The sequence below is a fragment of the Aptenodytes patagonicus genome, chromosome 4 (assembly GCF_965638725.1).
Source record: "Aptenodytes patagonicus chromosome 4, bAptPat1.pri.cur, whole genome shotgun sequence".
Lineage (NCBI taxonomy): Eukaryota > Metazoa > Chordata > Aves > Sphenisciformes > Spheniscidae > Aptenodytes > Aptenodytes patagonicus.
The window spans coordinates 83,992,701-84,015,307 of record NC_134952.1 but is presented as its reverse complement, the minus strand read 5'-3'; the positions used below and the strand labels follow the sequence as shown (position 1 = coordinate 84,015,307).

General features: G+C 41.9%; 2 protein-coding genes across 2 annotated transcripts in view; one reads left to right on the top strand and one right to left on the bottom strand.

Moving 5' to 3' along the window:
- Positions 1-6,721: 6,721 nt before the first annotated feature.
- Positions 6,722-8,459, top strand: STBD1 (starch binding domain 1). The gene is made up of 2 exons (XM_076337436.1): positions 6,722-7,016; positions 7,174-8,459. The coding sequence occupies exons 1-2, from the start codon at positions 6,737-6,739 to the stop codon at positions 7,983-7,985; spliced, it is 1,092 nt and encodes a 363-aa protein (XP_076193551.1). The 5' UTR covers positions 6,722-6,736; the 3' UTR covers positions 7,986-8,459.
- A 4,467-nt stretch (positions 8,460-12,926) lies between these two features.
- CCDC158 (coiled-coil domain containing 158) overlaps positions 12,927-22,607 on the bottom strand; it is a 34,999-nt gene continuing 25,318 nt past the window's right edge. Inside the window, 5 exon segments of the mRNA XM_076337702.1 lie at positions 12,927-13,358; positions 14,570-14,671; positions 17,167-17,379; positions 18,914-18,981; positions 22,038-22,201. Coding sequence (XP_076193817.1) covers positions 13,282-13,358; positions 14,570-14,671; positions 17,167-17,379; positions 18,914-18,981; positions 22,038-22,201 — 624 coding nt within the window. The 3' untranslated portion in view covers positions 12,927-13,281.

Genomic DNA, 22,607 nt, shown 5'->3' with positions numbered 1-22,607 from the left:
ATTACACACCTATGACCAACATGCCAAGATGGAGCAAACTGAGTTTCTAATACAGGTAAGAGATAAATGAGGACATGCATAACAAGCTCCAATTAAGTACAAGGGTGATAAAAAGAAACTGGAAATACTTTGCTTCCCATGTTTCTTTGGGACAGGGTAAGTGAGTTCAGGGGGAGCGCACAGATTTAGGTTAAAAACTAGCAATGATTTTCTAACTGAAAAGACAGTTAAAGAAAGAAATACATCATCCTGAAGGCTCTGGTTTATCCCTCTTTCAACATTAGCTTACATAATCATCGGCAGGTTGATGTTGTCTTATGGCAGAAGGGTAAAACAGACCAACACTTCTTGGTTGTTAAGATAAAAACAATTCTCTTTTTTTGAAGAGAATCCATGGACCCTCTTGTATTTTACAATTATTTTGGTGGCTATGAAGAACAAAGCCCTTAAGATATAGCTAAGCTTTACCGTCTTACAATACTTTGATTTTACTATTAGAATTATAAACATTCGAATTTGTAACTGGCAGTAGTTGGGAACCTGTGCCTGCTGACAGGCAGAAACATATTTGCCATCCATGCGCGTGTTGGAGGGAAGGAGGTTAAAAATAAATACATTCATGGACGACCTCCAGGCTGCCAGCAGCCTGCAGACACCAGCCCTAAACTGGACTCCTGAGGTCCCTTTCAACCTATTGCCTTTGATTCTTTGGACACAAGGAAAGGCTCTGATGGTGCCTGGCTTTCCTTCACCATGATTGTAAGCCATACAGACACCCATGCTGATTCATTATGAGAAACAGCTTTTCCCCCCATGTCACTGTCTGCCTTCCAGATTTTAACGGCTGATAATGTAAAGCAGGTCTGGATCTGGGGTATCCTTATTACTACCCACTCTGAAGGTCAGTTCTGAGGACGGCACTCCCACCAATTCTAATCTGCCTGCTTCTCTGCTCCCCCTACGTTCTTCAGCGTCTTACTGCAGAAAGCAACTTCTTGGTCAGCAATGTAGGACAGAAGGTATGGAAAACATTGCTCTTCAAAAGCTAATAGCAACTGAGAGAAACCATCTCTTCACTGTCTGGAAATGAAGAGCTTTTACTGTCAGACATACTCCTCGTGCCACCTGCTGGCTACTGTGAAACGCTGCACAGAGAAGAGCGTCCAGTGTTCATAGCCAAGGTACTTGCAACTAATATGGGAAAAGGATGGTACAGAAAGACAGTCAGGGTTACGGTTTCTTCCCGGAGTGTGATGCAGGTCCAAAGTATATGAATACTTTGCCCTTCCCATTTTTCCACCCGGTTGGGTGGGGACCCAACGCAGAAAGTGTCAAGCAACTGCCAAGAAAACCTCCATGGCAGCAGAGTCTTGAATTTCGATTTTAACCTGGCTTCTAGGGAAAGGTACTTTAGACTAAGCTTTGTGAGCTATAGTTAAGATATCTATGAGATGATGTTGTTCCTTTTCCCATCTCCTTTCAGCTCTGCCTTTGGGCACATCGCCTCACTGGGGACAGGAAGAAGAGATGAACAAAACACCTTACTTCTGTACTTGCTTCCACAGCTCCATCTGTGCTTCTCCCTTCTCACTATATCCCCTACTTGCCTTCCTCCACTCTACTGTGCATCCTCTTTTACTACACAGGTATATTCCCAAGTGAATCTGACCATCTCCAGTTAAACTGTCTACTCCTTTGGCTGCAAAGAAAAAACAACTCACTAGAAAATGGCTGGGTTAGAAAACTTAACAAGAATAGTAGATAGGACAGAAGTCTTCTGTCTAGTATTCTTCACACTGAAAGAATCAATGGTGCTGAACATGATTATACTTTACTGCTACTGCAAGGGGTAACTACCAAAGCCCACTTATGCCGCACTAGTACTTGGTGTCTGCTCTATCAATAGGAAATACGATTAAGAGAGTTACTACATATTATTCTAATTTTTATAGGAATCACGCCAGCCCAAAGTTGTTAAGAGTAGATTTGGCGCCTGGTACCTTGACCCTAAAACATGGAAAAAGCAAAATGTGGGCGAACCTTTAATGGATCCGAAAGAAACAGGCAATGGGGTTCACAATTTTACGACACCACCCGTTAAGAAGGTACCATAAGCACTGTGTACCACTGACACTGAGCCCAGTGGAGTTAACGACTACAGGGCACGCAGGTTATGGGAACATGCCTGTGCACCACTTGCAGCGAGAATAAGAGGCATAATCTTACTATTCACCTGACTGGTGACAATGACTGCTTGGTTTTTCACGCTGTGACAGCGAGAATCCACAGTGTAAGGCCTGGCAATGAGCAAACAGTGACAGCTCTTATTATCAGAAAGCTGCTACCTGCTTCCAACCTCACCTGTGACCTGTTCTCTTTCTCCTCCTCAACAGAGCTCCATAAAAGCACCACTGGGTTCTTTATGCATGCTGTCCTTATACTCAGGAAGAGCTCTCTGCAAACCTCCATAAAGCTTCCCCTGCCAAACTCTCATTCTCAAGTTGTCTGTGGAACTTCCAGATGCCCTGACAGTACAGCCACAGGGAATAACAAGGCTCCTTAATTTGTATTTCTTTTGTACTTGTTCATGATTCCATTTTGTTCTATTATAAAACTGGAAGAAGCACTGTACGCACACAAGGCTTGTTTAAGAGCAGTGCTCTCCAACACGCTCAATACAGCAGCTGTGGATACCACGGGATCAGACACTGGCCAGGCTCAAAAGTGCTCCCTAAATAGCATCCACTACTGCCACTGTCAGAGCCAGAATAGTGGGATAGATGCACGACGGGTCTGATTCAGCAGGGCACTTCTCACTTGCTCTTAAGCTACAGCTGAGATGCCCTGTCACCACACCAGATGGCACAGCTTACAGAATAAAATTCAGAAAGTTCATCTGAGATAGTGCATGTGGGCCAGGACTTCCTAATAACGGCTATGGCTGGAGAGTTGTTTATAGAATTGGAATAGTAAATATCCGCCCTACTGTTTTGGTTTTGAAATGTGAAAAGGTGGCAGGTTTGAGGCTCCTGATCTTAGGCCAGTCGGCTGGCTGGTAATTCTGCAAATTCACATGTAGCTTTTCAAAATACAGTCCAGCAACTGCTATCACATTTACTGAATAATCAATGGTGCGATGAAGCCTCAATGTTCACAGAACACTAACTTCCAAACTAATGCCACATCAGAAATGATTGCATGAACGAACTAAAATCTTGAATTAATTAGAAACAGAATTGTGTCCTTAAGACTTCGAGAAACTGTCTCCTTGCCCCTTTATTGTACTGTCGCTTTGTTTGGTTCCAATGAAAGCTTTAAAAAAATACAAGATACATTTTGGCGCATTTCTGTTAATCTGCTTTGGAAATTGTCTTAGGAGGCAGAGGTCTCCATGTTCTACGGGATGCGAGCATCTCAAGAATTCCCAGAGAGGAAGGGCTACCAAAAACCAGGGATCGGTTACCGTCTGCAACGATCTGTGCGTTTGCTTCAGAACAGGAACCTCAGTCCTCAGCATCCTGTCAGCTCTTGGGCCATGACTTTTCTCACTTCTCTTCTGTCCAGCATCTCTGCTTCCAACACTCGATAAGTGATCAGTGACTCAGGCATTTCAGCCTTAGTATTCGCCCAGAACCTTGTTTTAAAAAGAGGGAATAGGAAATAAATTATAGACATCCTAAGAGGAGTTCCAAAGCACAAATTCGCTGCTACTTGGACAGGGTATCATTGTTACAACCATGACTGAACCACCTAAAACTAGTTATATCCAGCATAAATCCACATTGCCTCTGAAAGGGAAAGGTCTGCCTCTCCTTTAGCCACCCATTCTTGTTTTCTCCCCGCTGTTGGCACAAGTATTTCTGTGGATGAAAAGAAACATTTTTTAAATTTTCTGTGTTAATTTTCAGCTGGATCAGTTACCTAATCTGACCCACTTCAATGGTCACATGAAAGCAAAGGCCTGCACAAAACAGGCAGTGAGAACAGGGGAGCCGAAGGGTCAGAGAACTCTTTTCTGCAACGGTATGGACTTATGCTGGACTGAAGTGCAATCCTACCAGGAGGTCTGCAAATTATGAAGCCTTTTCAGGTCCTGCCACCCACTGCAGCCACTGCAAACAAGTAATCATTGATAAAGCTGAACCCCTTGCTCACAAAAACCTCCCTCGCCTCTGAACTACAGCTGTTTCACAGCAGATTACAAGGATGGCCCTGGTCTAGGAGACCACAGCACTCAACGTGCATTTGCATCACTGGATGCTGATGGCACCTGGAAGCGACTGAGCAAAAACAGCACGTGCCCTCTGGGGACTATGTAGGACTTGCGCAGGAATCTGGGATCTGGGTTACAGAACTGTCCTTCCCTGCCTGGCTGTGCGACAAGCTTGTCTCTGGTAGCACCTGGGTCCTTTGTGACTCTCTTTGTAATCATTCAAATGCACTGCTAGTAACAACAATTACTCTCTGAGCACTCAAAGCAATCTGTGTGCTTTGCTTTAGTTTCTTCTGCAGATACTGGGTAAAAAAGAGTCTGGCAACAGAAGAGACTTGTATGAGCATGGACGATGAACAGAACCAGAGGAGACCTTTGCCCTTTTCTTGCTTATTAAAGCAGCACCCTGCCTTTCATCACGTGCATTTTTGTGTCTTCAAAATAAACTGTCCCTTAAAGGTTTCTGTAATAGTCACTTCTAAGCTGTGTTAGTTTGGTGTCTCTTCCTTCCTAAGCTGTTTTATCAAATATATTTAAGAAAAGAAATACTGGGGTTAGCAGCTCCAAACACTGCCTCTTCATCTGTGCTCTTTTAGTGTAATGATACAGTAATTAATGATTTTTGTCTGCTCTGCTTCAGGGAGATGACTAGGAATTATAAATTGCAGTATACGCATACTACCTAAAGAACAGTAGTATGCAGGTGCCCTAACTGATAATCCAGCTGAGCAAGGTGGTGTACAAATACAGAGCATGGGACTGTCTCTGTTCTGAAGGCTAGAAAAAAGGAATATAAGTAAAGTGTGAAAGTATCATCTCCTACGCAAAGAGTTTCAGTAGTTAGCACAACTCGTTACAGTCAAGTGTCTGTTTTAAGTAGCAAGGCTAAGCTGCACCTTGAAGCGTCAGCAGTGGTAAAAGAGAGTGCACCCAAAACCACACTCACTGAGAAAGTGCCCAGGCAGGTCCTAGCTTCTCAGCTCTTTTCTTTCACTGTATTATTGAGCAGAAAATCTGAGCAGTGCATGTTTAGCACATGCCTGAATGCATCCCACACATCAAAGTACCAAAATAGATATTTTTACTTAAGCACAAGCTCAGCACTTTGTTGGAGGAGGGCTTCAGAGAAGGTGTCTTAAATACTGTGGCAAGCGAAGAAAGGAAAAATATTCAGATTATGAATTCTGTGTATTCGCACAGGTCACCATATACCATATCAGCCAGGGAACTTCACCGTGAAGACAGCACACTTGTGCTTCTATAAATTCGAATGACATTTACTGTCCTGTTAAGCTGAGGTAGCACTGCTCTAAATGACACTGAAAGATTAAGAAGTTCAAACACTGGAAATAGACTTATTGGGACATCCACTTAGCATTCTCTTTTCTAATGAGATAGCGGATAAAATCTCATCAGTGGGCTTTAGAAATCAAGCAATGACAACACCTTTGTTCAGATAAAGAGAATGGATTTTCAAGACAGCAGTCGAAACTGAATGAAAAACTGCCTCCCCTAACTCCTTCTCTGGTGTTCATCTTTGGTGTTAATAGTGTACACTGATAAACATTTTTACAGTTTGTCACTCCAGAATTACCAATTCAGAATACAAAGTTGTAAGTTGCATTTACTAAATTTCTTGGGTTCCTATTAAGATTCATCTGTATAACCTTTTAATTTTGAAGTAAAATTTTACATCATCACTTCAAGAGGAAAATTGGGTAGTAAAATGAAGGTAAATTAAAATAAACATCAAATACCCTCTGTGCTAATGGACTCTGAAGTCCTGGTAGTCCAAAAAAGCTTCCTGAGCATAATACGGAAGACAGGAGAGCAGGACAATGTTAAGAAATCCAATTGTAGTCATTAGAGTATGATGCAGAAGCTACAAAATTAGTAGTGAATTCATCTCACTTCTCAGAGATACCAGAGAAAGCCTGGATTTTCATCAGTACAAGCATTAAAAGTACAAGCAAATCAGTCACCCTCAGCACACCCCTGTTAGAGCATATAAATCTAAGCCCACCGGTCCTGCTAGAATTAAACTTCATAAACCTCTGCAGTTACTCCAGCTCCAATGCTTGCTTTCATGCAAAAATCGGAAAGCAACTCAAGCATTCAGTCAACTTTGACATGTCATCTCCCTTCATTTTTGCACATTCACTTGCAGCATGGCTACCTTGTGCAGAGTGCCTAGCTACAGAGACAAAATGAGGAAAGAGAAGGAAAAAAGAGAGAGGGATGGCTTAAAAAGGGGGGGTGGGGGGTGGGGGGCGGAGAGAAAGCAAGCCTTTCAACTTTTTCTCACGTAACTTGTGACTTCTTATTCTGACCTGCCTTCTCCCTCCCTTCAACCGCCCCCGCTCACCCCAGCCACCGCCCGCGCCAGGGGCGGTCCGTCGGCCCCGCCAGGCGCCGAGGGGATCCGCCTCCCGCCCCGGGGGCGGCTCCTCCCCGTGGCCTGGGCCTGGCTTAAAGCGGCGCCGGGGCGGGGGGCAGCAGCGACCCCGCTGTCAGCGCCCGGCCATGGCTCGTGACCGCGGCCCGCCTGTGCTGCGGCAGTCCGCCGCCGACCTCTCCGCCGAGGCCCTCCCCGCCGAGGCCCGCGGCTGGGGCTGGGGCTGGCTGGGAGCGGGGCTGTGGCCGGCGCTGGTGGTGGGGCTGCTTGCCGCTCTCGTCGCCTGGCTCTGGTACGGCGGCGGTGACGGGCGAGGCGAGGAGAGCGGCGAGACGGCGGGGGCGGCCCCGCTGCGGGGCGGCGGCGAGGGGCCCCCGCAGGCGAGGGGCGAGGCGGCAGCGGCCACAGGTACCGGGCGAGGGTGCTGCGGGGAGCACTGCTGGGGGAGGCGATGCTCGGTGTGTCTTGGTCTGCCCAAGCCTGCCAGTGAGCACTTGGGTTTGTTGCTGCTAAGCTTAACTGCGTTGCTTAAACCATTTCTGTTTTAATTAAATGTCACTTTTAGAGGATCTTCTGGTGAGCGGTGAGCAAGTGTTGCTGGAGGCCAAGGCTGCTGCCCCGTCCAGCCCTCAGAAGCCAGGGGAGGATCTGGCGGCTATACCAAGGAAAGAGCTTAACCACGTTCAAGGTGGTGGAGTTGCCAGTGGAACTCTGGAGATGGAGCAGCTGCTCCCAAAGCAGGGTGCTACCGACTCCAGGGAGCATCCAGCTGATACGCACGGCAGCCAGGCAGGTGAATTGAGACCCCAGACAGGACAGGCAAGTGATAGACTGTGTGTGAGGAACTTGGCAGGAGCCTCTGATGATGTCTGTAAGGACAGAAGTGAGGAGCAGCCGGGTCAGCCAGCTGAGAGTAGGGACTTGGACCATGAAGAGTGGGAAGTTGTTTCTGAGCACCTGGCCTGGGGGGAGGCTGGCAAGAATGGCAGCGTGGAAGACTCGGACAGCGAGGAATGGGAACAAGGAGACTGCCCTGATGGGGACTTGAAAGCGAAGAGAGTTGCAGCTGTGCCCCCCATGTTTCAAAATATCCACGTGACTTTCCGCGTACACTACATCACGCACTCTGACGCTCAGCTGATTGGTGTTACTGGTGACCACGAGTGTCTTGGCCAGTGGCACAGCTATGTTCCCCTCAAGTACGACAAGGATGGCTTCTGGTCGGAATCCATTATTCTTCCGGTAGACACCAAAGTAGAGTGGAAATTTATCTTGGTAGAGAATGGGAAGGTCAGACGTTGGGAAGAATGCGGTAATAGGACCCTAGTGACTGAACCTGAAGATCAAATTGTTCATCAGTGGTGGGGATACCATTAAGGGGATTTTGGAAGCTGCTTATCGAATGGCAAACCTGCTTAGATGAATCACAGAGCGCCTAAACTTTACCCCTTCTTCAGTAGGAGACCTTCTCAAGTGCAGAGCTCTGTAAATCCCCTATCAAACCCGGTTAAACTGCGTGAGCAGCAGATCTCTGCCATACCCTTTAGGAAATCTTTTGGCAACCTGAAAAATCAACTTCAAACGTGTTGTGAAGATGTGCAAGGTAGGCTATGAAGGCATGAGCAGCATTCCAAGCAGCTGCCTGTCCAGGTAAATCTGGACCCTGGACTTGAGTTTGCGTTGCTTTGAGTGGGGCTATGGGGTGCATCTTTGTACTGACTGCTTAGGGCTTTTGAAGCATACTAGAAAGTGTGGTTACCTTTGCTGTAGTAGCAACTTCAGTGTTTTAACTTATGTTATGTATTGAGTAAGCAATAAACACTTTCAGACTGACAGTCCTTTACAACTTGACCAGTGAACCGACTGTTAATAACTTTGATACAAGTGAGTTACTTGACCCGAAATCTCCGTGCTGCAGAACTACTGAGAGGTGGCTGGCACTCTTTGTAGTAACAAAGGCATAACCCCCAAGTACTTCATTCCCTGCTCTCCAGGAAGCACCTCAGCTCAAATGAAGGCTTGGCAGGTAGGTCAGATCATCCTGCTGAGAGAGCAAAGGTCAGAAAGGACTGTCTGGGCTTAATGAATTACTTTGTCAGGGTAGCCTAAAGATTCAGATTAGTAAGTTTCATTTCCTTCAAGAGACCTTTTATAGAAGAGAACAAGGTAGGAAATATGGGTGGGAGCTAAACTCAAGACTGGCTGTAAGCTTTTTGTTTATGAAAAGCACCCCGGTAACTACTTCTGTGTGAGAAGTACTACAGGTCTGGAAGGAATGTGGTATCAGTTCTGGCAACTGACTCAAAAGGGAGAGGATGGAGCTGACAATTCAGCAGGTGGTTGATGCTGCTTCAGTGGTCTTAGACACATGCACATGTGCACACACTAGTCCTCAGCTCTCTCAACAGGAAACTAATATGGGACTTAAGTTACTTCCTACATGAATGTAAAAGGAAAAAAGGACATAGCTAGCGTGCTGTGGGTTGAAAAAAAAATTAACATGAGGATTACTTCATTTTAGGGGCTACTGCTTCACTGTAACAAATATTTCTACTGCTTAATTAAGACTATGCTTACTGTGTATAAACAGAAAGCTCTTAAGTTCTGTCCATGTGCACCACCACTGAGTACACAAATCACTTGTGAGGGTTTCGGTCAGCAACTTACAGCTTTAACTGAATAGCTAAAATGGTGCTGGAAATAATGGCTCGATACCTTAATTGCATTTTTTTCTACACTTAGCTTTTCTAACAATAAATTTAAGTGAACAATATACCTAATATACAGAGGTAAAGTTGAAACAGAAGCTAATCTTTAGAAATCACTGAAGTCAAAGCAAAACAGGTTATTTCAAGCTGTTTACAATTCCTTTTCCCATTAATGCGAGCTCTTCAAACAGTAAGATATTGTCAACTTAAAAAGCGCTTGTCCAACAGCCACTGCAATTTGAGTGTATTTATACATACATTGGAGGCCTGTCAGAAAAGATTAACTGTGGTATTAGATTAAGATATTCACTAGAAAGCTACTTAACCTACACTAAAATAGATTCTCTAATGCAATGATGAACATGTTTCACACAGACTAACCCTGAGAAGTCTCTCAAATTGAGAACAGGTTTTTTTAATTAAACATCCTACACTTTGATCCCACAGATAATGCATATAGTCCTCATGATTGCATCATCTTGCTGAATGATCAAGCAAGGTTTCTACGAAGACCTGCACTACACTTCAACTATAACCTCTAAATTATTATCCCTTTCACATCACTGCTTTCTCAGCAGGGCCTGTGCTATGTAAATTAAATGTTATTTGTATGGTAAAAGAAACAACTCTGGATTTCAGTATTAGTGGAGGAGCTGGTTAGTATTTTCTCCAAGTTTACGGAGATGATTTCTTATTATTGAACAATTATTCCCTCAAGCACGAAGGTAGGTTTAAACAAAGTTGCCTTGCTGCGTAAAAATGGTTATGCTAGAATGGGCTGGTATCTGTCTAACACAATGTCCTGGCTGTGAGACTAGTGAAGCTACATGTGAGAAACAAGTTCTTGTTGACATTCCTACGTGGATGTAACAGCCTAGCAGCCTGTGGCTCAAGATACTGAAAAGCAAATAATAAACTGTCTCACTCACAGCTTGGCAAAGCCAGACAGACTGCAACCAAAGATCTACTGTTTAGGTTCACCTGCTCGTACTGCTGACAACAAACTTCTGACAAATTAGACAATTTGATTACTTTTAGGTGAAATGCAATCTACTCCTATTTGTGAAGTAGTTTGGTGTACAAATGCTCAATGCTGCACCTGGACGGTAAGCTGTGCAGACAGCCTGATGCTGGAATGGGTACTGGGCATAAACCAGTTTAAAGTCACATACAGAAACTCGCATTGCAAGTTGTTTGCTTCCTATTCACTTTGCAGGTGCCTTGGCAAAAACCATGCCCGTCCCCCATTCTCTCTGGGAATTAATTAAACTTACTGTTTGGAGTCTCTCCACATGATCCATTCAAAAATATTAGACTGGCATTAGGTTTTCTCTCTAGGGGGTTGGTTGCCATCTGTGGTGTGCTGCTGTGGTCAAGATTTGCCTAACAGTCCTCCTGTTATCCACCTGTATGACACGGAATAACAAAGTGCTGTTTGTGCTGCAAAGTCCAGGATATATAGCTGCTCTAGGGCCCATGAGTCTATGACCCTTTCGCCTCCCCAGGCCAATTCTTTCCCTTCTGCTGGTGGCAGGCAGGAAGCCCAGACTTTTCCCAACTCCGCTGGATTCCAGCATGAAGATGTTAAGCTGCCTTTTTGCATGGCAGATCTCCCTTCTCTCTGGCTATTTGTACCTCTCCACCTGCTCCCTTCCATTCTCACAGGGCTGCAGTCTTTTGAAACTCTTTTTAGCTTGGCTCCTTGCACAGAACTGAGAGTGCACTTTTCATGGACCTTTTCCAACCTGCTGGGCTACGGGGTGAATACATGCTCTCATTCTCTATACCTCACCCTTTTCTTACAAAAACTGTGGTAGAACTGTCAAATATGTGTAACAAGTCCAAACTGTGATACACAAGCCATCTAAAATGATCCTTTCATTTTCAATGCAACCGATTCCCAGGAAAGTTTAACGTTTTGACTAAGCTTGCAACACTGTTGCAAAAAATGACAGAATCCGTGGAAAATTATTAGAAAATATTAGGAAATTATTAGGAAATATAGAAAATATTAGGAAATTATTAGGAAATATAGAAAATAACCTGAATTAAATCAAAATACTGTTGACAATAACTGAGGACAGCTTAGGAACAACTCACTAATCTCTTCTTTCCACACAAGACGACCTCAAACTAAAAAAACCACAGAGATTTGAACTACTCTGAATGTAGTTCTGTAGCTTTAAAGTCAACAAAACCAAGCTTGTATCTGCATTGCTTGTGCTCATGAAGCTACTTTTGCTGAGCTGTGACTACAAATCATTTGGTTTGGCAAAATCACCAGGTAACCCCTTGAATTCAAGCACGGCATTCCATGCTGCCACAAATCCAAGGCAATGATTGCTTTTCAGAAAGCAGATAATGAGGAAAACCGCTAATGCTAGCGAAGCTGCCCCACTGGTACCTCCTGCTGACCCTAGGGCTGGTCTACTTTTCTGTGCTTGGGTACTGATTTATTGCAGAAGGACATCTTGCTCCTTGTTTTGTTAGTACTGTTTATAGCAAGGACTCCCCTGCTACTAGGCCAGCGCCTTCTGTGACCAACTTCTCAGACAGCCCTGCTAGACTCTGAAAGGGCAGCACTATTAATCTGCTCTTCACAAACAGTCCCCAGACAAAAATCAAATGGCAAATTCTGGATAAGTACTCAATTTGGGATAAGTTCTTCCTCCCCTGTCTTTTTTTCAACGACTATCTTGTTCCCCGAGATATTTTCCAACACTAATGAGGCTTTAAACATCAATCTGATACTTTAGTGATCCTGCTCATCTTACTACTTCGGAATTGTTTTTAGCATCGGATAGTCTTTTCACTCTCTTAAATGCAGTAAGTCATTTGCCCACTGCTGCAAAATCCTCAAGTGTCAGAAGACATAGGAGGTTTTAAAATAAATTCATGTATGCCAGGTGTGCTCAATGTGCCTTCCTGTTTATTACTAAATCTTACGCTAGGAACGGCCTTTGAAAACATTATTCTTAGGCACTCATATTAAGGGAAGGTTGTCTGTATTGGTGACTCAACTGAAGAGCATTTTGGAGACCAACAGAAAGTAACATGCCCAGCTATTTTAGCAAACTTCTTAATATGGGTGACGGAGCCTGGTATTTAAGTCATACTTAGAATGTTTTAAGAAAACAAGTCAGCACAGATTCAAAAAGCATTTTTTTCTGCCTAAACTTCACCTATTTTCGTTTTTATAGAGGAACACAGATTGAAGAAGGACAAGAAGTCCCAAACTAGGAACATACACACCCTCAGCTGTAAGTCAAAATACGAGTGCTATGCTTACAAAGCTAACCCCAAGGCAGACTGTGGACTCTCCATTTGTACTATGAATCAAGCCAAATATCCCAACAAGCAGTGAAAATTATATAAAAAATACCACTTGATGAGTCCATTCTGCTTAAAGGAATCATGGTATAGGATGAAACCTGTGCAGTCTTGCAGTTGTAGGTATGTGGTTCAACACTTGATCTCAACATTAACAGGAGCCACAGGCAGGTTTCCTGCTTTTATTGGAAATACTTGGCAGTTCTGGGACATCCAGATGAATCAGAATTTACTGAAGTAATAACATGAAGTATGGAGGGAGGGGAAACCAATTTATTGTAGAATGAAAAAAAAAAATGCCCAACAATTTAAAAACTAACTTTCTAAAAAACAGGACCTGAAGTAGCGTGCAAGATCCAGAACACATGCAAGAAATACTGGAACTTGAAGCAGTCAGCAGTGCCCTGTGGCCAGTGTCTCTCACAGCACAAAGCTATTGAATACGTGCGCCCGTGAAAGAGTCTGTATTTAGATGTATTTCTACTCCTCTTGTACTTCCCACTCATTTAAAAGTAGAGTGTCATGGTTCCAGGCAAGAATTACAAAACCGTAAGAACTTTTATTATTTATCTTTAAAAATATATTTTAAACACAATGTACATACGTGAAAGTAATCACTAATGTATACGGCGTCTTCACTTTGATAGCTTTTTCTCCTTTTGCTTTGCTTTCTCTGTCTTCATTTCCTGAGTTCTGATCATTGATGACATGGCTAAAAATAGCAGCAAGAACGGATTATCTGAACACCACCTTATGTTAAAATGATTGAGGCCTCGGGTGCAGACACCTGAAGCTTTGCAATATCCTCTCGCGTGTTACACTGCGCTTATCAAGCCCTTATAAATACAACTTTAGTTAGCAATTTTTTATATGCAGGGCTTTAACAGAAAAGATAAACCTAGTTATAAACAGGCACCACCTCATCTGCTTTGTAAAGCCAAAGCACCAAATACTCGAATAGTGGCGAAATGCTATTGATTTCACAATCTGTCTTATGGGATGGTGTGAAATTAGTACCTTTGGTCCAACGCTCATGGAAATGGGTTTACTTACTGTGTGCATAAAAGGCTTCCCCCCCCTTTTGTATAGCAACTCTTGATACATTACAGATTTGAATATATGTTTTTATGTGGATATAGAAAACGGGCAAACTGAAGATGTTAATGGATGGCAAAGAATAAAAATGAGAACGCTTACCTTATACTTAATATAAATAATTTGATTAGTTTTACTTAAATCAGGTCACTTGTAAGTTTCTGACGCATGTGCACTGTATCATGTGGGGAAATAATAATTTCCCAAATCTATGCAGTGAGACTTAAAAGGGGCAAAGGGGAAGCAACTGGAATGTGTAATAAGAAAAAATGCAGAGAAAAGAAACTCCATCTCACTTGGCATCCTGCCATCACAAGAGTTCACGAGCATTTCACCAGTGACTTCAAAGGGAGCAAGAAGAGAACCTCAGAAGTTCTCCATCGTCACCGTGGTCATCTCAGATTTAGAAAACAGTTGAGGAGGAAAGGATATGCTTCTGAGGCCACTGCTGGGAAACTATGTTTTTGGAGTCTGCTGCTGTCAGAGTATCTTTCAGTTTCCATGAAAGAGTCATCAGCTTGTTAAAAATTCCATTTAATTGGACATGACAGCACACGAGGGCACCCCTGACCAGCTGCCATGTTTGAAATGTTAAGGATCTTGAAGCTTATTAGAGTTAAGGGGCTGAGCAGCAGTGCATTGTGGAGTTAATCTAATTACTCTCCTAGGAGCAGGATAATATACAAGTGGGTACTGCTCGTAAAACAGGCACATCTAAACTGACCTCATGCAAAAACACAGGTAGTGTTTTGGCAGGTAACAAGAACAGTTTCTGGAGAGTGTGGGTATTTTAAATAAAATAGGAATATTTTTGGTAAATTCTGGCACCTTGGTTTTTTATCTGTAATGATTCCACCAGGTTTTGCAGGCTTTCCATCTTGTTCTGTAGCCTCCTAGGTGTATTCTCACTGGTTTCCATGGGCTGAGAAGCTAGTGAGAAAATTATTTATCAATACATTATCACAGATGCAAAGAAAAAAATAAAGGTCATTATAAATTATTTAAACATTCCATCTAAAGTTCTTAGAAAATAAAACTTCAAACAATAAAACTTCCAGTAGCGAAGGAAATGAGTAAGAAGACAAGGTTATTAACAGAAATTTATACTTAGCAGTATGTCTGTTCAAGTGAAAATATAAACACATTTCTATTTTGCCTATAAATTTCCCCATTTGGGGAACGGAGAAAAAGTGCTTTATATTACTAAAATAGTATTTATGCCCACAACTTCTAAGTCCCTCTTTGCCAGAAAAACTGCAAGGGCTGTTACAAAGGAAAGCACTAATGTCAGTTGCATTTTACAGATGGAAAACTAAGGTACAGAAAGATCTAACTTACTAAAGCCAGGAATAAAACCAGAAATTCCAAGTCTTTGAAGATCCAGAGCAGCACAGAATTCAACAGGCATTGTGCCTGTCTGGCTGAACACTAACACCCACAGACTGACACGATCATGCCAGTACTTTACAAACAACTACAGTCTCCCACCCTGGAGCCTCTTCTGACCAGAACTTGGACTGTTTCATTTTTGCTACAGTCATCAATTCTCAAATAAAAAGAGGCAAAAAAAAAAAAAAAAAAAGGAGCCAGAGATGGAGGTAACTGGCTGACCAGATTAACAAACAAAACAAAACAAAAAAACAGAACACAACAACAAAAAAAAAAGAGCGATGCCACTTATCTTTCTCTGAACCAAGCAGTGATTGGCAATTGACTGAAGGTTACAGTTGTGACCTGCTAGATCTCCTGTGGTCTATATGGAAACAATTTGGGGTTTATGTCCAATTGCAGAGATATCCACACCACAAAGCCTGCATGCTTCCTAGAACAGGTGCAATCCAGAACCAAGGCTCATTGCGGGGACGATGGTGTTACTCTACAGGTACAGTAATTTGTATATACTCACTCACATAGCCAATTCAGCACTTTGATGGGGAAATGCCACGTACATTTGCCCTCTGCTTATGAACAGGCATTTCTTAGTTGTTAAACATGCATTAAAAAATACAGATTAGTTAACAAATATGCACTTCATATTTGCACAGCCAGACAGCTGCGGGAAGCAAAGGTCAATGAGCAACCATGTTAATATTCTAGTCAGGATGACTGCTCAGCCCAGCTGTTTTAGATACCACTCTGCATAAAGAGAAGATCCTGATGTTTCTGAAGTGCAAAAGATAAAGTGACTGAGGAGAAGTCCGCGTTAATAAAATAACAACGCAATACAGACATACTAAAGTTAGGTTGAAACTACAAAAAAAAAAAAGCCACCTGAGAAGCAGGAAACATGTCTTTTCGAGCTCCTTGGAGCTATGGTTAGATTTTTGCCTGTACCAGAACTAGCTTAGAGCTAGGTGTGCAGCATCTCTATTACACTCCTACCTGCAGTGCTTATGTGCCCTCTAAGAGAAATGATATTTTCAGACCTTGCAAAATAGAGAAATGTAATGTTTTTAAATGGTATTTGGTAAGTATTATTTGAAAATTTAGTTGCTTACCTGTTTTTCCTGTTGCATCTACTCATTTTGGGGTCTTTCTGCCACTTAAATGTAATAAAGCAGCCCTGACAGCCTGGCTCACTGGCAAGTAATTAATAGACTACCTTGAAAACATTCATCATCCTCGCACATATTTTGTGATGCGGGAAAGCTTATTTTTATCACTTAAGAGCTAGACAGACACAGCCTTACCATCAATACTTTCAGTAAACCCCAGAACTTTTCTAAATGCCTTACAGGAACCACAACAACTACTACAAATATTAGTATTGAGCAACTGTGTTGCCCGTTACTGCAAATATTGATGTTAAGCATTCCTACAGTCTATTTATCTGAATAAAGCAATTTACCAGTTCTTAAATTTAGTGGTGTATGGAATTTATCTTCTCTTCTCTTTGTATAGTATATTAATTAGCTGCTACATTTTACTCACAATTCATTTATCACAGAAAAAACCTTCTACTTGAACAGAACTGACAGGGCAAAGGCGGTCTGATGTAAGCCAGAACAGGTCACTTTTAGGTAAGTGGGCCAGAACCGCTAGGAGCAATGCTTTAAAATGAACCATCAGTAAATTATGTTTCAATAAATTTGCATACTGTAATTGCACTTGCTGGAATCACAAATGGAAGATCAATCCTGTGTCAGCTCTGTACATTTGAGAATCACTAGTGTTGACGTTCAGCAACATGAATGGATTCTGTACGTGACATATTACAAACGTATATAAAAAATAAATGCAGTATGAAGTACAGGTACCACAATCATAAACTGTAAAAGACTGTATCAGTGAATGATGGTGGGACTCCACTGGTTTCTACAGAATTGCTGAACGGCTGAATTTAACCTAGTGAATTTAACTTCACTGTACTCACTAGGAAGAGACCCAGCCAAGCTCTTTGGAACAGTAAATGGGACTGGACTTACTTATCTGGGGGACTGCGGCTGCACCCTCTGGAGAGCCAACCTTCCTTGCAGACAGTCTGTGCTCTGGTGAGGTGCTGGGGCCAGCTGCAAGGTCATGGGGTGGAGCAGTTAATAGCAAGTGTACTGGAGACCTTTCTCTGTACCTCTCCTCCTGAGAGACCTTCTTGGGGAAGGATGTATAACGAGGAGCTGCTGAGAAGATGGATGCACCTCCTAGGAGATATCCAAGCAAAGAGCAGTGAGCACACACCTGAAGAGAAACCCCCATACCAGCTTTGACGTTATCTCTGTAAGAGTTACAGGGTTGGGTTCCCTTCATTGCACTCTTTTGTCCTTTTCATTCCTTACTAGTAGCCAAGGTAGCAGGAGACTATAGCCTCTTTGCAAAACATGCTTGTTTCTGTTAAAGTGATTGTCATGTGAAGAACGGCCAGTAAACCTGCTAGGAGAAAGTAGGGCCTGCTTTTTTCTGCTGGCTACTTACTTCATGTTTACTTCCAAAACAGCCTGATGGGAATATCATAGCTGCTAACAACCCAAGACTCCCTGACCTTACTGCTGACTTGGATCTCATTACTTAGGTATAAGAAGCAGAAAAAACAATGTTGCTTACACAGGTCTGCCATTTCCCTCCTTTCCAATAACTGATTGATAGGCTTTGAGTTCCTGGCAGAAAGAGAGTCATAAGGAAAAGAGACAAGATATGCATAGAAATATGCCACCAACAGATTATGTAACATATTTTCATATGTAAAAGGTTGCATGCAACTAATGAGGGGAAGATTTACTACAATTCTCCTCTTTTTCTTCCCGTAGTCTCGTTTCCTTGCTCCTAACACCCCTCCTGGGATGTCCTGAAAATAATTTGGGGGGGTTCTAACAAACTCCACTTGTTCAACTACTTCTCCAGACTTCTATGGAGCAAACGCTACTTGCAGCTATTTTGGAAGCTAGGAAAAATCCCTGGATGTTGCAGTAGGTTTGCTAGAAGGCTGACAGTAACTACCCAGGAGATTTTCTTTAACACTCAGAAATATAAAAAGAGGACCCCTAGTAGTTACTCCTCAGGACAAACAGAGGAGTTCTAGCCTCTCTCTGAAGCACAGTGGCTTAAATACTAATAGAGAACAATTAAATATATCAGCATCTGCAGGCAATTTTCACAGAAAATTAACAGAATGGATAATCTATGGGCAAGAAAACAGAAGGCGGCTAAGACTAGCATCTTCAAACCCTCATGCTCAAAGCCGTATCCTTGTATTTCTATTTCGGTTACTAAATTCATGTCACCACATTTTAAAAGGTACTGACCACCCAGTACTTGGAAGGAAATCAATGGAATTTGCAATGACCTGATTCCTCTCAAAAGCACATCCATGTTTAGATACCTGAATACAGAATTCAAGAGCTTAAATTTACGCACCAAAAATCTGGCAATATTATCCATGCTAATTACACAGGACTATTGCTACTCATTAATGGAACTCCTGACTGCAGTTAGCAGTAATGGAACATATCCATTTTAGGTGTGCTGGTATCAGCCTCCATGGAGCTGGTTTGCAACAAGATACAGATTTTGCAGTAAGTGCAATAGAGACTTTGTAATAGCACCTGCTAAGAGGTATTTGAGTAAATGACCTAAGAAAATATACTGTATTTGGACTATATTTTTTGTAATATTCTGTAATGTTCCAGTTTGCCATCGATATGGCACGTTCATCCTCAAACGTGGCCAGTGAAAACTTACCAAGCGATGTGAAGGGCAGGGTAACGTCTTGGGACTGAAGATCTGCAGTACGTAAGCATGAACGATCCCTGCAAGCAAAATGATGGCAAAACTTGCATTCTGGAAGTATTATGCTAAGTTTTGGTAATGCTACCTAGCCTCCACAGTGAGAATGTGAAGCTCTCATATACGTAATCTCCAGATCTGATACATGTAAATTAAAAGCAAACAATGTAAATAAGTTCCAGAGCTCTTCCTTAGACGGATGAAAGCAACATCACAGCTTTGTTTTGTAATTCCCAGGAAGCTTTTAGCATTATGAGTAAAACAACACAAACAAGCTCAGGACTGATGCTGTATTAAAAAAGCCTTAGAAACTGATTCTCAAATGAGTGCTTTAAGCAGCAGGTTACTCAGCTAAGTGAAAGCACTTCTCACCGTCCGAAAGTATCCTTTTCCACGATGCTTTCAGTAGCAGAGTCTCTAGCTGCAGTCTGCCTGCATGGAAAAACATACTGCTGTCAAAATCTCAGCAAAAGCCGTGCCAGTAAGATTGCTACGTTTCACACTTTTAGAAGATACGCTTGTTTTTTAAGCAGAGTGCAATGGCAGCCATATTCTAATAGTGAAGAAAAGGCATCGTAAAATTGTTACACAAGTTCATGAAAAAAAGTCTATTAGAGCTGGAGTGAATTTAGACTACTGAAGTGATGCGTATCTTTGGGAGATAAAGGCCTATATTTGTTATGAATACCAGGTAGACATAAAGATGGAAAAAAGACAATAAACTTCTGCCTTAGACAACTAATGCCACTGCAATCTTCCTTCTGGTTACTCACACAACAGTGCTTCTATTTAGCTTCTTCAGACCAGCTTGCAGTTATTAGGTGCTTTTCGGCTCTTATTTCACCTAATAGCATCAGATGACTACCATAACATAAATATTTGCCTTTTCCAGGTTTGGACCTAGGTCTTTTCTCAGGCACTGTAAGTTCTTAGAGTACAGTGGTATTTGATGAGAGAATGGAAACGGATCATTGATTAATTTCCAAAAAACAGCTAGACTCATTTTAAGTACGAGCATTGAGAGACGCTTGGAAGTGTTCCAGAGTAGTAAAATCTTGCTGAATTTAACGTTGACCTTTTGTAGGAATGCTCCATTTCCAGCAGCAGCTCTGCTATTCCATCTGTATCTACACAACCCCCCCCACTAAGCATGCTTGAAGCATATGAAGTGCTATCTTTCTTTATCATACAAAACCTTCTTGCTCTATATCAGGCTTTTTGTGACAACCTCAGCTTTGGAACAGACCAAAAAAAAAAAAAATCAAGTAAGATTTTACAGCAAATGGCACTTGCCATTTGGCATCTCATATTCTGATATGGTAACTTTGGATACAGCACAACTTTTAACTAAGGCACTGGGAACAAAAGAAAAAAAAAATTGAGCTTCATCTCAGTTTTCATAGGAGACAACCAACAAAACCTTAGCTCTGCTGAAGCTACCTAGAAGCATCTTGTTCCAGCTTTCCATAGACCACTTGTTTATCTTTTGGTAAAGGTTCTCTATTTAATTAATAAAGTATCTATTTAAAAAGAAATTCATTAACTTCTATGGACTTCTTCAGCAATGTCCTGTGGATGTCATCACCACATTCTTCTTTACAGAAAATGCCAAGGTGATGAATGCCTTTCGGTAATCCTTCTCACTTCTTTAACACCAATTCTGTGGTACGTACAAACATGAGCTTTGAAGGACACAAGCCCGGTCAATGAATCTTATACATCACTACTTCACTGAGCTATCTCAGAATTTTGATCTACAAGGAACTTCTAGAACATAAACAATTATTTTCTTCCCAATTTTTAAATCAATTTTTACAACTCTCTTTTTATTTCTCAAAATATTGTCTGTATCGTCCTACTGTATTCACTCGATCGACATCTTTATCTGTGTTGTCCGTGACCTTTTCAGAAAGATGATTTCTCACCTCTTGCAAGGACCCGATCGTAGGCTGAAGACAGCAGCGCATCCTCTACTTGCACCATCTCTGTGTAGAAGGATGTAGAAAGACAACATCAGAGCTAGCACTACCAACAGCACTGAGATAGTCATGGGCTTTGTATAACAGACAGCTTTGTGTATCAAGGGATGATTAGGTGTAGGATTCTCCCATCCTCATTTCACCTCTGCAAGAGAAAACTGCTGCAAGGGAGAAAAATTCCCATAAAATCCACGTGGTCTGAACCATAAAAGCTTACAACCATATGTAGAAAAGAACAGTTCCTCCCACTGCCACCATAAACAAAGAACATAGGCAATAATCACATAGTGCAGGCTGGCCAAGGACACTTGATTGTCATGCCTCCAAAGGACTCTATCTATGATAGGCAAAGTCAAGGTAGGAAGACGTAGTACATTTACTACTTGAAAAATCAGACAGACAGAACAACTTCTGTGCATGAATCCTTTTTCCAGTTGTGAAACAGAAGCTTCTATATTTAAACTGTCAAAAACTTGCATGTTGATAACAGGCAGATCTTTTGTTCAATAAAAATACCTGGGAAAAACAGAAAACCCCAGAATACATAGGGTATTGAGACTGATGTGATTTTGTTCCACCAGTATGTGTTATGGGAGAAGCGTCATGGTTTCAATAAATTTGATCCTAATAAAAGTCCATGAATTATATTTTCCTTCATGAAGTATGCTCATGTTCTGGCTTAGAAACATCAGAATTTGTGCTGTATTGATTTTTCAACTTCATGTACCACTGTCATTATCATCTGTTTGGTAAAAAAATAATTGCCTGCTTCAACAATGAGAGAAGGGATATTTACGTAAGGCAGAAAACGAAGAAAGGAGTTCTAAGTGAAAATAAAAGCAGGAATGCCAAAAAGCAAGCAATGAAGGCAAATCGTGTAGTCACCTTCTATTTCCCTACGACCTAAAGCACCTGAGGAACCTGGCAAACAACAGAAGCTTCGGAAGCTTTCAGATTATCTCAAGCTTACTCGTAAACCCACCTTTCTTGCAAAAAGGCATCCTATACTGCTCCTGAAGCACATGAATAGCCAGATCCTAGTTTTAGAAGGCAATACAAGTACACAGCACACAACAGAAATAACAATATATTGCTCTTACACTGTATTCCTCATGGTTGCTAAAGGTGATTTTCTCCCACCACTGCTGTCATCCTTGCCAAGAGCCACAGAGGGAATGTCATTGTCTGAGCTTGTTAATTCTTGAAGAATCCTCTTTAGATCCTGCAGTGGTTCTTCCTTCAAAATGCCTGGCTTGGAAGGCATCTGAAATAAAATCATTCAGTTACAGAGCATTTATAAAGGCACTCTCTTTTTCAATTCTTACCTATACTCATCCAAAGTCACATGTTTTTCCCCCTCTACTCTTGTCTTACCAGTTAGAAACAGGGTGGATTTTTTGTGATTTTAGTTAAGAAGTGTTGGAGGCTAGATCATGATAACTTGAAGACTGTCAAAATACTCTCTGAATATGATTGCACTTCTATCTGAAAAGTTATCTGACAAAAATGTGTAAAGCAACTAAATATGCTTGAGGGAGAACATGGCTAACATCTGCGTTTTGAATAAATGTTGTAAAAAGGTTATGACTACTGTTTCAAGGTCAAAAACATTAAAATAAGCCTTTAATTGTGAAAGCTTCCTCCCCACCCAATACAACCATTACCCTTTT